At 44.5% G+C, this 14,720-nt stretch overlaps 1 protein-coding gene across 2 annotated transcripts; it reads right to left on the bottom strand.

The window, feature by feature from the left end:
- Positions 1-71: 71 nt before the first annotated feature.
- On the bottom strand, positions 72-13,939 carry LOC146365456 (uncharacterized). Of its 2 annotated transcripts, none has more exons than XM_084914686.1 (12): positions 12,673-13,939; positions 12,002-12,135; positions 9,554-10,150; positions 9,261-9,313; positions 4,041-4,582; positions 3,690-3,786; positions 3,514-3,577; positions 2,820-2,880; positions 2,557-2,653; positions 1,390-1,506; positions 1,249-1,308; positions 72-1,161 (listed from the first exon to the last, which is right to left on the bottom strand). In XM_084914686.1, exons 2-12 carry the CDS (start codon positions 12,039-12,041, stop codon positions 1,072-1,074), a joined length of 1,818 nt encoding a protein of 605 aa, XP_084770812.1. In that variant the 5' UTR covers positions 12,042-12,135; positions 12,673-13,939; the 3' UTR covers positions 72-1,071. The 2 variants fall into 2 exon arrangements, with proteins under 2 accessions (XP_084770812.1, XP_084770814.1); XM_084914688.1 differs by lacking the exon at positions 12,673-13,939 and adding an exon at positions 12,297-12,657.
- Between the last annotated feature and the right edge of the window lie 781 nt (positions 13,940-14,720).

The following is a 14,720-nucleotide window of genomic DNA, read 5'->3' as shown; positions in this document are numbered from 1 at the left end:
ATAAATGGATTTTTGTGTCCGTTCTTTTCAATCCTAACAGTGGGGTTAGTAAACAAGACTCACGGCGCCACTTCATCCAAATAAAGTGTTTATTTCTTTGGTATAATTCTTCACACTAGTTAAATACAAACATATCTTACAATGTAAGGAGCACTTGATTCATTTTGGCACGTACAACTTTGTCAACACTTCTCAACATGTCGTAAAAATACCAGATGCGCATCAGCGAGGATGCAGGTGTGATGCGAGATGATGTTGAAACCGGATGTGCAATCTTGTGGAGGCTTGTATTTGCTTTAGCTGTGTCGCTTCTGTAACGCACATCCCTGAGCAACTTAACAGCACCGGCTGTCTCGTTAGTACCACGGAAGCGCTTTGAAATTTTGACTACATGTGTTTTATGTGAGGAAACGCCAACTTTTACTCAAAAACGGAAACTTTATCTAAGATAAATCATCAGACACGTTTCTGCCTGGACTGAGGCCTTGCAGCTGAATGCCCACACAGCCTTTACAAAACTACTGCACATTACATTCTGACATCAAAGTGCTGACAAAAGTGCGTATTTACACAGTGCTCAAATGTCCAAACAGATGTGGAATCCTTGCAAAGCATCACATATAAAAGCCAAAGATTATAGATTTCATGGAAGACCTAATACAGTACTTTCTGACTGTAAAGTACCAGTGTGGAGACATTTACAGCAACTCGTGTACACACTTTAACAGAAAGATGCTAAAAAGGTTCCACATAACCAGAATTTCCAGAAGGCGGTCACGATAATATCCACTTTAACAGCTAAAATGTGACTTTTGCATGTCCGTTTTATTGTCTGAACAGAAACGAGTGCACGCAGCTCACACCCATCTGTGCTTACATCCTTTGGTTACAGGCTTTTGTCACAGCTGTTTCTGAGTCTATTTCAGTTACAATCTGTAGCTTTGAAAGTCATCCGCTTTTAACCACCCAGCAAAAGTAGTATTCAGGGAACAATTATGATGAACTATGCTTCTTTGACAGCGTTTCTGAAGTGTCGTCTGTGGCGGGACCGTTTGACAGTACCTCCAGCAGTTACATCTCAAAGTGGCGGTACATGCTCTCCACGTAGCTCAGAACCCGCTGCCAGTCAGGACCGCCCGCCCTCAGCATCTCCTCCACTGTCTGTTAAAGAGACACATTTATGAGCACAACAAAAATCTGTTTCGTGTGTGTGTAAAATGGGAAATTGGTTAAAACACAAAGTCTTACCAGAGACTGCGCAATCCCAACGCCCTCTCCTGTTTTGAACGCTAGACTGAGATTCTCTTTCTACAACGAAGAAAGTAAAATCGATAAGTTTAACACAAACGAGTCGCTTCGTCCCATCAGTCACACAGAAGCCGGCACTACCTTGTTCTCGGGGCCGAGGGTGCTGTAAGGGATATGTGAGGGGAGGTAGGTGTGGTAGACGGCACAGAACGCCAGGCCGTCGGCCCAGCTGCTGCTGAAGTTGGTGATGTCAATGTTCTGCATGAAGAGGAGAGGATACAAAAATCTATTATGTTCATTAGTTCAGTGTTAAACTACCACTGTTATTAAGTCCTTTATTTAAACAGGTCTACAAACAAATGTGCAAAAGCTCAGACACATTACACATGTTCACAGATTATTATAAGAAAAGCAAAATGTCTGAAACCAGAGAGGGTAGTCTCATAGGTTTTGGCAGCTCGTCCCTTATTTAAATAGGTTTTTCAAGTTCAGTGTGACTAAAAGGACCAGCTAATGTTAACGTGTATGTGACCTGATACTGTAAACATGTATTTAACTGTAGTCAGAAGTTAGTAAGCTGTAGATAAACATACAGTTCAGCTCTCGTCTCTCACCTAAGGCGAGCCATTCACTTTTCACAGAATCACGAGGCTTCAAGGCAGATGAAGAAAGATGCATATCAAGAATATCACCATATTTAAGTGTGCAAAAATTATGAATTATTACAATGATCTTTTCACTAGTGAATGTATACAAAGCTTTTATGAGGGGCAGATATAATATTGTTTGTATACAGAGTGAATTCAAAGGGCCCAAGGATGGACCCCTGTGGAACACCTCTGCAAACAGCGAGCAGAGTTTACATGACACCTCTGTAGTTCTACCAGAGAGATAATCTAAAATCTAAAAACACTTTTTCTACTAAAATGACAAGATCAGATGCTTTTGACAGGTTCAATACTAATGGTTACCGAGAGTTTCAGTTATATTACTGGAAACACTCAATGGAGCTGTTGATCTGTCACATGATTTAATCCTGAGGGTAAAAGTTGATTCCAGAACCAGTGTCAGCTGGAGCTCTAATATTTTAGCAAGGGGAGGACAATTTGAGACGGGCAGTAATAATTTAAATCACTCGGGTCCCCGTCTTTGTGGAGTGGGAGCACAGGTGCAGCCTTCCAGGTTTCTTGAATGTTTAAAAAAAGGACTCAGAGTTTGGAATACGTGGTGGAGATTTAGAGATTATGACCACGAACCCCCACACACACCTGTAAACTGAACTACATATAACAGCATCTTGAGGGTCACCTTGTAGCCTTGGGTTCGACTCTGACACCAGCGGAGCAGCGAGTTTCTCTTTGAGCCTCCATGGCGACGCAGCAGCAGGTTGAATCCATCCTGAGACCTGAAAACGTGCACGCACGCTCGAGTCAGTTACAGTAGAGCAAACTGAACGTCGCACGAGAAGTGTTTCCTCTACTTAAGCTTCACGATCTATTTTGCTTCAGTCCAAACAAGTCGTTCGATTTATAAAGGATGTGACTGTTCACAGAGCGTCGCTGTGGACTCACTTGGTGGGCGGCAACTCGGTGAGGGCTGAATTGTACTTGTTTAAAGACTCCTCACATTTTCCTGCACAGACAAGAAACAACCCTGAGTTACACACCAGCAAGCTATGAGCATCCAGTGCAGGAAGGCGTAGTCACAGCACAACACACTTTAACTTAACACAAACATCTACACGGTTAAAGGCTCTTTTTGTAAATGTGTGTATTTAAAAGTAATTTAAAACCTTTTAAAACGACCTAAAGCCATAATTAGAATATGAAGAAAGAACAGCTATGACTTACACATAAATCTATTGTGTGGAAGAGATATCAGCTGAAAAGAAACAACAACAGGGCTGTACTTTCATGTCATTAGTTTGTACCACAACACTATGCAGCACATCAGCGCCGCCTTTATTTTCCCAAACCAAACCTCGACAACCAAAACAGCTAGAGTCACTACTTCAGGCTCGCTCTCAGATCTCTAAGACGCCCAAATTTACATCAGAAACTAAACATGTTTACAGTACGACACAAAAAGCTTTTGGCCTCCAGTCTTTGCTCATAACCATGTAAGGGGTAAATAATCTAAATATGGTCACTTTTGGCTCTAAAAATTATGAATGAATTAACAAAATGAGGTTGAATCCCATCGTCTACATGGAGACTATGGTTAAAAACATTGCTCCTTAGTAGTATGAGGCGTGGGTGGGCTCACCTGCGTCACTGCTCGACCTGCCGTCCTGCCAGTCCAGATTTCGACCTCTTAATTGCAACAAGTTCTTTTAAAGAAAAAAAAGTATCTAATTAGGTATAGCTGTGTGTGCATACAGTATGCATGTCTTCATTAACAAGCAGACCCTAATGAAGCCACTTCCTGTGTATGAGTCTCACCTTGTTTGCAGCAGCAGCTGTTGCAGCAGAACTGGGCTGGGAGGTTCCATTCAGCATGGTGTTGGATTCTGAGGAGCTGGGTAATCTGGACAGGCTTCTGCAGCAAAGAATGGATAAAACAAACCAAATCAACTCTCCTGAGACAGCTGCTTCACGCTCCACTTGTAGATTGGACTGTTTAAATTCTTTTCAAGTGGTCGACTTAATGCAGTACGTTATAGAGAAAGCACAGCCGCAGTCCTGACCGAGTTTGGTGATTGTTAGCAGAGATGATGTGGAGCAGAGAGGGTTTGTTTTCAAATCTCTGTGCAGCTCCACAGACGTACGCTTAGGCTTGAACCGTTTTCTCACCTTGACCTCTCTGTAGTCACCATCCTGCGTGTTTCACTGGATCGCACCCCCTCTCTGTTCCTGTCCTCATTGGTCACATTTCTCAGGTAGCGCTTAGTCACATCTTTACAGTCTGTTTTCGCCTCTTCGTCAGCGACATTCTTCACCACCTCCTTCTGACTCTTACTTTCCAGCCCTTCTCTTCCTAACCTGTACACCGCCCTCTCCCTGCCTCTGTGGCTTTCCTCCTTGCTCTCAGACTTGTTAGATTCTCCATTTGGCTTCTCAGGTTCACGACAAGGTTCCTGGGCTTCACTTTTGCCCTGGACCTTGGTGAGATTAGCCAGTTTTTGCCTGCTCTCCTTCAACTCTTCCCTCAGAGTAACCAGCTGCACATCAGCCTCTTTCTGTCTCTGCTGGGCAGCAGACAGCTCCCTCTCAATGTCTTTGTGGGCTGTTCGGAGCGCCGTCAACTCCTCTTCTGCCTCAGCTCTCAGGCGATCTGCCACCGCCACCGCCACCTGCAGGTCACCCTGGAACTGCAGCCATTCGCCACGCTCTGACTGGAAAGCAAACAGAGGGTACTTTATTAGCAGGAAAATCTCAGTTTGTCCAACTAATTTAAGAAACAGCACCCATGTTCTGTGTGGGCATACGCTAGCACAGCTGACTGGTAAGCTAAACACAAGTGCAGCAGAAGCTGCAAATAATCTGTCATACAGTCCCGATCAAAAGTTCAAACCACAGGGGGGAGGTTAAGGGAAAGATTTTTTGCCTTTGCCATCAGAATGTCATGACAGAAAATGACAATAAATCCACATTTTTGCACAGATTTGGCCCTTTAAAGGCACGTAGCCCTAAACTTTTGAGCAGCTGTAAAACAGCCTGTTTTAGTTTCAATAAATTACATGCTCAACAAAATGTTTTGTCTCACTCTTTCTTCTTGTTGTATGTTGAAGCTTGAACCTTGTTAAGATCCAACCATGCAAAATATGGGTTTTTTTGCCATCTTTCAAGTGGCCTTAAACTTTTGATCAGGACTGAGAGAAATATAATAAAAATGTAACGGATCATCCACGCAATCAAAATTATTTTCACAACAATGCCATAAAAATCCAGATGATTAAAGTTGGCTTTAAGTTAATCAGACAGACAAAAAGAAACAGCTCAGCTTTCCTCAGAATGACTGCAATCAAATAAACTATCAAATATCCATTTGGCCCTCATTAGACGACAAGTTGAGCTGAAGCGAGCAGCAGGCCTCGGGGGGGGGGGGGGGGGGGAGTGGAGCTGGTAAGCCAACTCAAATGAGGCAAAACTCGATCATGAGAACAAAAAGTGGTCTGCTCGTTTTTAAAATCATTCTTGGAGGGAAAAAAAACGACTCGAAGCCGAACAAGCTCCGACACAAACAGAAAAACAAAGCAAATGTAAGCAACGTTTTGGGAGCCGGACCAAAGATTACATTGTGAAACTGCCTTCTGCGACACCATCGGTGTGGCTGTGATCCAAAAACTGGTTTTTTTTGACATGGGAAAACTAAATCCCAACTCGGATTCAGTTTCATATCTTCGTGATGTAAAAAAACGCTTCCAGCTTTCATTCTTAAAGTCCTGTAGCAGCAGACATGCACAAACACTACCCCCAGACATCAAAACAGGCACTCGGAGCCAATGAAGCCAAGAGGTAAACGATACCAGACTATTAAAAAATGTTAAGCGACCAACATCATAAAAGAAAAACAGAGGGATGTGGAAAAACGTCAGAGAAGACAGGGAGGACAATAGAAGTTGTTGGAATCACACACAGATTTAAGGAAAGGGAGTTCACAGACTGTGGAGAAATGTAAGCTGGGGAACTGCGAGAGTGTGGAGGAGTGGAGGGATTGGGAAGGGTGGTAATTAGATGAAGAATGGATGAAGATGTGGAGGAGGAGGCGAGTCTGAGCCAAGCCGTTCCCTCATCTGACCACTGACTCAAGACCACAGCTGGACCTGATTACTCTGGATGCATGCGCGCACACGTACACATGCATATCACGTTGCTTTCCTCTCTCCCACAGACACACACCTCCCCTGTTCTTTCACATCAACATCAAACCACACCGTTTCATTCTCCAACACGTATACATACACTCAGGTTAAGCCGAAGCACACTCTCCTTGGAAATCAGCAGGATAGTGAATCCTGTTTGGAGTTCTCAGAGTCTATATTTAGGATTATTAAAAACACCCGCGTGGGCTTAAAGAATCTTGTCTTTGCAGAGTCTTTGTTATCTAGATGTGGACACCAACTGGAGCGTGTCTGTTTAAGGAAACAGGAAGGGGTGCTCCTCAGTTGACACTGAGATAAGGGTGTGGACTGTCAGGACTAAAACGCAAACGCTCGCTCGCTCCCCCAGGACCCGGCCTCATGCCCCGCTGCAGGACCAGATGTAGTACAGGCATGCATACACGTCTATACTCTAGATGCAAATCTGCTTTCCTGACAATTCCTGGAAAGAGTTCAGCACACTTGAAGATTTGTGCTGTGTTTACTACTATGTGTCCCTACTTCACCTCCACGCCCACTCTAACTTGGGGAATCATCCCAACTCAGTGATTACTGCTCTCTCCAAGCTGTGGTGTGAATTCAAATATATTTATTAAGACACATTTCCCTCCCAGATGTGCAGTGCAAAATGGCCAAAAAACTCTGCAAATGATGCTCAAACATAACCATAACCTAACAAGAGAGTTGCATATTTAAGAAAAGCTTCCCAATGCAGTCGGGAAGCCTTCTCCCATCAGTCTACATGTGATCCGTGGCTTCCAAATGCACGGCCTGTTTCACTGCAGCAGACTGTCAAGGAGCAAAGTGAACAGAGAGAACCTGGAGATCATTTCAGGAAATCTCGGCCAGTGTTCACCTGGAACTGATTCCAAATGCTTTGAGATCGACTCCAGCAGGGAACACAAATCTGACCATCCACCCCCACAACACAGCCACGATTGGAGTATTTTCATTTTTGCTGGTTAAGAAAACTGAAAGCTTGTCATGCTCATAAGCACAAACAGATGGTACATTTGATAACATCCTTAGCAGTTCATTGCACAATGGGCAATCATGTGGCTTTCTTTAGAATTCAGTTTAACTACAAAGAAATGGAAAATACATTATTGCTGCCGGGTAGACAGAGACAAGGAGATAAGGAGCATTAGGAAAAGCAGTGCTGAGGACAGATGAAGAAAGCACATCAGGGAGGCTTATCTGTCTGAGTGTGACTGGAAAAATAACAGCTACTTAAATTACAAGAAAAAAGGGGTCAAAAATGGGGTCAGATCTGAAGAGGAAACGGCTTAAGCAAGGTGGGGTCAGACGAAAAGATGGATGGTGAATGCAGAATAGAGGAGAGGGGGGGCTGAAGGCATCCAGAGGAAGGAAGAGATGAGAGAGAGAGGGAGAGCCATCGCTCATTTCAGTCTTGTGCTCGGGGTGGAGCGGTCAACAGGCCCGGCTGGGGGCTGAGGGGAGGGGGGAGGCCTCTGAAGAATTCTTGGTGCATGTGTTTGTAAGTCTTTTGTTTCGTGTGCACACGCACAAAACATGGCCAGTGGGTCACTGCAAGCTGCAGCCCTTCTACCTCACCACAGCACAAAACAAAACAAGTTTTGTCTTGGAAACAGCCGAATGTGAACCCCCTCCTCCGCCCTGCACTCCCCTTCTCCGGCTCTCCACACAAAGGATCTCGGCACTGCAGAGCAGGCAGGGAGGGTTCATAAAGCTGAGCTCTGGCTAGCTTATATCGTCCTACAGAGGGCTCATGTAAACATGGGTTTGGATTGCCATGATTTCCATAACACTGAGCCCTCTCGCTGCGTTATACCACAGTCCCTCTGAGCTTCAGCTGGACCGTGCGAGGCTTATATTTCTAGGTCGTTTACAAGGATGTGGGAAAGTGGAAGAAAGACAAAGTAAAGAAAGGAGTGTTTGGACAGTTTGAATATTAAATTGGCAGAGCTGACATCAAGGAGGCGCGGAATAGACGAGCTGGAAGGTAAAAACGGATGACGTGCGTCAGTCGCAGTTCAATTAAAATAATTCAAATACATGAGAAAAATAAAAGAGCAGACGAGAGGACGGGGAGGATAGAAGAAAGAGAAGAAAAGGCGATGGGGACGGGGAGGGGCGCCATTCTGTCATAGTCCAGCTGTCGTAATCTGTGGCAGATCTAGAGGAAGCTGGAAGCCTCTGGCTACAATCCTCATAAGGGAGGGTCAGGAATCGGAACGAATAACTGACAGGAAATTACTCCAGAATATCACCGTCCTCGTAAGATCGCAGAATGAAGGAGAAAATGAACTAAAGAAGTGCTACAGAATTTGATTTTATCCATATCGAACATACCCGGAGAGTCTCGTGAACAAGCACCACCTTTCAGGTTGAAAGTCACTTCTTCATTATTATTAACCCTTTTGTGTTTGCCATTCAGTTCAGTTCATTTTTATTTACACAGCACGGACAACAGTCGCATGTTGTCTCATCAGAAGGACCAACAGTCATGTGCAGCTGCCTCTGATATCAAAGGCGAGCGTCCTTGATAAACTATCTTGTTGGACAGAAAATGATCTCAACGACTTTCCTCCTGTGGAAGGACAGGAAGACCTTCATTAGCACAGCTGCAGCCCCCAGGGGGTGAAGCAGACTCCACTTGAAGACTCTGTTGTTGCTAAAGGGGAGCAAAGTGTGGGCTGTGATGGTACAGTATGTGTTAGTGTTACCTCTCGGCTCACAGGTCATATTACACTGACCTGTACATCACTTCCTGTTTACAAATGCATGTACTTTACTCGTTCAGTTATGCTGCAACAAAGGTGCGTCGTGTATATAAAAACACAGGACTAATTACAGGATGAAGTTTGATGAAAAAAAGAGGCTTTAAACAACACAAGACCCCAGATGTAACGTTTACGGTCACAGCTTACAATCTAGCCGGTGTATATCAAAGCAAAGACTTCCTGTCATCATACAAGAATTTTAAAAAGTCCATTTATTGGGGTTTAGGCAAACGCATCCTTCACAGGGACTGGAACCTGGTCATTACGACTAGAAGGCATCCAGTACCAAAGCTCCTCACTCCAAAATGTTGCCATATTCATATGCAAACTTTAGTTTATAGAGAATGACTGGATAACGTCTCTTTGGGGGGAAGAGTTAAGTGCACGGTCGGTGTCCGAGAACAAAACTTTCAAGCTCATCTCACCTCTAATGTACTCTTCAGACTCTTCACTTCTGTCAGCAGATGCTTCAGTATCTCTGAGGGAAGGTCACAGAAATGTCAGGCAGCATCACATGCATATAAAACACAAAAAAATGTCAAGGAAATTGACTTGCCCTTCTTAAAACAGACAAACGTTTGGCCCACATTGAAATGCAGAGTTGTAGCACTCAAACAACAAGCCTGCTGGGGGTGTTATTGCAGTGCTTATTTAGGGAGGGGATATTTTGAAATTTCAAATACTAGTACTATAATAATAAGACTGATTTCACTCTCACCTGCTGTGTTTGTGCTCCCGTCCTCACTGGCAGTGATTCCCAGAGCTAGCTTACACTCCTCCAGCAACTTCTCCAGTTCCTCGCTTTGGCCATCCTTCGGTTCCTGACACTGCGGCAGAGACTGACTCAGACCACTGTCCCTTTCTCTCCAGTTTTGCCCCAAAGAGCTGCCCACCACAGGTGAGGCACTAGACAGAGACGAGGGGCTCTTTATAGGACTGACAGGCACACTCTTCTCTGGGGTGACAGGAATCCTGGGTGTAGAAGTAGGAGGACCACCATTCCTCCCTACAGTAGCTTTCTCACTCACTGCCACAGCGCCGGCTGGCTTGCTGTTCACTGGGTTAACTCCAGCGCTAACCATGGAGCTGTTTGCGCTGACCGGCGGACGAGGCTTCCAATCCGGAGGGGGACTGCGAGCGCTGGGAGTAGTTGGCGTGCCATGCTGCGATTTCTTGCCAGTGGTGACCGGTACTGGAGGTAGAGACGAAACTGAGATCGTAGGGGAAGACGGAAGCTGGGGAGCACTGGTTGTGAAAACAGCACCGTCGTTCTGTGGAGTAGTAGGTGGAGTGTGAAAACTGTCCACCTGAGCCCCTAGAAAAAAAAACAGATTTGAGAGAAAATGAGAAAAGCAAATTGTGTTTGAAGACTGCATCTAAATATGGGAAAAACGGGAAAAACTGAGCTGAATCATAATTTCTGTCAGACGTTTTCCACACAAGACATCAATTTAAGAACAATTCTTGAAATAATTTCATATCCTGGTCTCTGGTTTTAACTTCATGAGTGGAGCAGGACTTTAAAGTTTGTGCTCATTTCCAGGCCCGACTTTTATTTTTGGACCGTACTGAAATAACTTTGTTTAAAATAGTCCACTTTTCTTATGCTGAGCCTTGGTGCAGCCGCTTAGCTCACCGCTATCTGAAAGAAGTAGTTTTAGCTCCTCTTTCTTTAAGACACTTTGCTCCTGATTGTGAACAGAAGGTTAGAAGAACAGGTGGGTGGAGCACACGTCCTCACATCATGATCTCTTCACATCACGCAAGTCCAAGGCTGGGTGTTTACAGCAGTTTAGAGCTCTTAGAGAGTATTTGCACATACGATGACCTCCGTATCTGAAACTCTGACCATGAGCAGTCATCGCATACACGTGTGACAGAATAACCGCCTCCATCTGTGACTCACACAGACTGAAGGAATACACTGAACAACTGAAGTGGACACAGAACGAAGTAAGAAAGCAGTCAGTCGTCAGCAGTCAGGCATGCTGACGCTGAAAACATCATCTAGCGAGTTGACTGAACAACACGACCTTCGCTGACCAGCACAATGCCCGGGCCGTGCCCCTGACGATGAATGCTGTAATACAAGCATTCCTCTAGCGCTGCTCATCCATACCACTGCTCCCGATTCAGGAACACATGCAGACACAGGACATACAATTCTCACGTGTTTGCAGCACTCCGTTACCGATTCATTTTCAGACTTGACACATGATGAGTTCCACTTTTTGGCATTCCCCGCCTGTCACAGCATGCCAGCGTTAAGAACTCCAGAGGCTGTGGGAACCCGTAGGCAGCGTTTCCTTCTCTTCCCCGCTCATTTTCCTTGTTTGGACAAAAGCTTCACTATGAACAAAATGAATGTTTTTTGTTCCTTCGTTTTCTTTCTTTAGTGATGTAAGATCAGCACTTGAACATTTGCAAAGTTATGCACCACCTGCTGCACGGCCAAGTCACCGAGAAAGAATGACAGGACTGTCTAATAGGACTCTCAAGCCAACCCTTCTCTTTATTTCTTCATTCCAGACCTTAATGCACTCGTCCAACCATGTGCATGGGTGGCAAGTTGACTGAATGAGAGTGGATGTGTGTGTGTGTGTGTGTGTGTGTGTGTCAGATGGCATTAGACTTCCTATGATTAATCCGCTGCCCTTGTGCTGAGCTGGGGAATTCTGCCGATTCATCACAGCTGGCCCGGCAGGGCCAGAACGAATCACACGGGGACGCGAGGAGAATGACCACTCACTGAGCAACACAGGAGAGCTGCCAAGATTCCTGCTGCAACTCAGCACACACACATTCACACACCTACAGCTTTTCCACTTGCTTCTCTCTGCTACCTTCAGTTTCATGATTACACTTCATCCACCTTCACTTTTTGGGAATTCTAGTACGTGCACTTTTCTGGTATCATGCTTCCGACTTCCGTGTACCTCATGAATCAGATGTTTGCGATTTCCTGGAAATTTCTCAACACAATTCAAAACACGAGGCCAACACAACACAGCCATCTGTGCGCACTGCCAAACCTTTCAGACACAGCATGGAAAGTTCAAGGGAGCTGATTCTGCCAGAGCTGGTTTAAAGAAAGTAAATTAAGTGTGTGTGTGTGTGTGTGTGTGTGTGTGTGTGTGTGTGTGTGTGTGTTTGAGGGATGACCTACCTGTGGGTCCGTGGCTGTCCTTGGTGGAAAAGTTGCCCATTCTGCAGTAATAGGTTTGGGGCCAGTGATGTGGCCCTGCAGGTGCTTGTTGCACTTTCACTCAGACCAGACCAAAGAGATAGAGAGGAGGTGACCTACACACACAGAGAGAGAGAGTGAGTACATCCAGCAAAGGGTGAAGTCATGCACTTTTATCCAGCTGAGAAATAATCCAGTGAACACAACCTCACTCACACTGATGGCGGACTGAGGAAGTTTACATGGAGGCTCATTTGAATGATAGTAAAATCAGTACCTTTACATAATGAGGCTGAAACACCAGAGTGAGATCAGACGTACAGGCAGGACGCTACAGTGTGGCCACATGAGGCAGAAAGCTGTTGGCACGTCGGTGTAAGTGCTCGGTGAGTGGAAAAGGACGAGAAACGCGCCCCAGACCCACAGAAACTGCAAACCGAGTCACCGAGAAGCACCCACGAGTTTAAACTGGCAGTTAAACCAGTGAGGTTCACTAAGACGTAACATCGTTCTTCTAGAGTCACAGGTTTGCGCCACAGACGCGCGAGAAAAACTTTCAGCCACAAACTCGATTTAAGTTCTTCACTGAGAGTGGAAAAAAGTCAGTCAAAAGTAATCTTCAATGTGAAAAGGCAACAATAGTGGGTACAAACCTTGGACAGATTAGAATCAATCCCAGATCGTCCGGTTCTGCGTTTGGGAAACTCTGCTTCTTCTTCTTCTTCTCCACGATCCGCTTTCTCCAGCGCTGCTTAGCCAAGCGCACTGCCCCGCTGTTCCTTCACGGAGAGGCGCCGAGGGCAGATGGACAAACGCAAAAGCAGCAGCTGTTGGACAAAGTCAGGTCCAAGCAACATTTTACTCCTGGGAGCTTCTCGATAAAGAAGCAAAGACGTGTGGCTTTAGTCCTCAGAAAGAGTCGAAGTGAACTCTGACCGCAGATGACCAATGTCTCCGATATCCACCGGACGTGTCCACTGGAGGGCACAGTTAGGCTGTGAAAGGACAAACCTGTTGCTGTCGCCTCTGGGATGTGTTGGTTTCTGTCCGCTCACTGCTTCGAGCGGCTGACCCACTGACCCGCTGTGCCATACAGCCCCGGGCTGAACAGTGAACCGACTTTACATACCAATATTTCTCCAACTATTCACGCGGTCCCGGTGAGAGTTTAGCTCCCACATAACTCCGGTGAGTCCTGGGATGATTCAGTTCTGAGTGTTTCAAACTATTTCCTGGTTACGCTTTTGCACTAATGCAGTCATTTTTTATAGTTTAATTCTGACTAACTCATGCACACAATAAGAAATAAACCACAGTTACGCAAAACTAAAGTTACGCATAAACATTAGTGACAAAAACATTAAAAGGTCACATATGTAGACACAGCAGCTCTGGTCTGGACATTTTTATTTAAAAGCTGGCATACACACAGGAGATTACTAATTAAACTAATCGCCCACATGGCCAAATCTTTGAAGCTATACATTTTGAAATATATATATATATTTCAAATTAAATTAACCTGTGTCAACCTTGCTAAGAGGCATTTAACCAAATATTATCAGTGGGGTGTACTTATATATTTGAGGTTTTGTGGATCAGAAAAAATCCCAAATAAACTCAAACTTGTGCACTTAATTATTGTTTTTTTTTAACTCATGAAAGTTGCTGTACAGTCGTTCCACCGTGGAAAAAGGATAATTCAAAGAAATCATTAAAAGCCCCCAAATTACCATGAAATTTATGCTAACGAGGGCATGCAAACTTCTGACCACAACTACAGATGCTGGGCAAACACATGTAAGCAGCATGTGCTTAGATGGGCTCATTCATAGTAAGCAGAGATACAAAGACTGAAATTCTGAGCTGATGCTACTTTTTTAAATGGAAGTTTAGCTGATTATTTATTTGTTTTTGTATTCATTTATTCATTTTTTGTCACTTTCCCCCTGCGGTGACAGAAAAACAAAGAACTCTTTATGATTTAAAAAAAACCTCTTTATCACATTATTGAACATTCAGCCTGCACAACACTGATGCTACAATGTGGCATGTAAACGTGGACGGGCTATGAGCCCCACTGATAAACTGTTGCATTAATAATAAAAAAAGTGATATTTGTATAATCTGTAAGTAGGTCGTAGCTGCTTTTAAGGCCAACTATAGTTTGACTTTTATCGTGACTCCACATGAAATGACATTGTTGAGATCTCTGTTGGTAACCCTTCTCTCACTGCCAGGGGGGTAACATCACTGATCTTAGTTGTTTAGCAGAATCCCCAAAATCCACCACACACTGATGACAAGTTTGCTTCAGTGTTTAGTCAAAAACAACAATTCTCTCCAAATAAAGTTTGTGAAGATGAAACAGGAGGAAGAGCCTGGCTTCATCAGATATTTAATACGGCTGTGTTGCAGGTTGAGCCCCTGTGACGTATCTGCACAAGTGTTTGACTAAAATATTTAAAAGCAGCATGTGCTGGTCGGTGCGAGTCTGTCTACAGCCTCTGGTCTTGCACTGCACCTTGTGTCTGTCACAGTACCAAGATATCAGCGTCCGTCCTCTCTCTGCAGTCTTACAAGTTTATCTTGTGATTAGGTCATCAGGGCCGTGATTCCTGTGGTAAAATTCTGTCACATCTCTTGAAGCATAATTACACCAAAACAGCATGAATTGAATCTTGACTAAAACATTTATTTC

This window comes from Perissodus microlepis, chromosome 19 (assembly GCF_051167445.1).
Source record: "Perissodus microlepis isolate ML-2025 ecotype Zambia chromosome 19, ASM5116744v1, whole genome shotgun sequence".
NCBI classification, from domain to species: domain Eukaryota; kingdom Metazoa; phylum Chordata; class Actinopteri; order Cichliformes; family Cichlidae; genus Perissodus; species Perissodus microlepis.
The sequence above is the reverse complement of the archived record's forward strand: the minus strand, read 5'-3'. Positions and strand labels throughout refer to the sequence as shown.

Bases quoted from the DNA above. Each gene is read 5' to 3' on its own strand.
- LOC146365456 (XM_084914686.1), bottom strand. From the start codon at position 12,041: ATGGGCAACTTTTCCACCAAGGACAGCCACGGACCCACAG. The intron at 3,578-3,689 runs GTGAGACTCATA...TTTCTTTAAAAG, and splicing joins CAGCTGCTGCTGCAAACAAG to AACTTGTTGCAATTAAGAGG. The intron at 2,881-3,513 runs GTGAGCCCACCC...TTGTCTGTGCAG, and splicing joins CAGGTCGAGCAGTGACGCAG to GAAAATGTGAGGAGTCTTTA.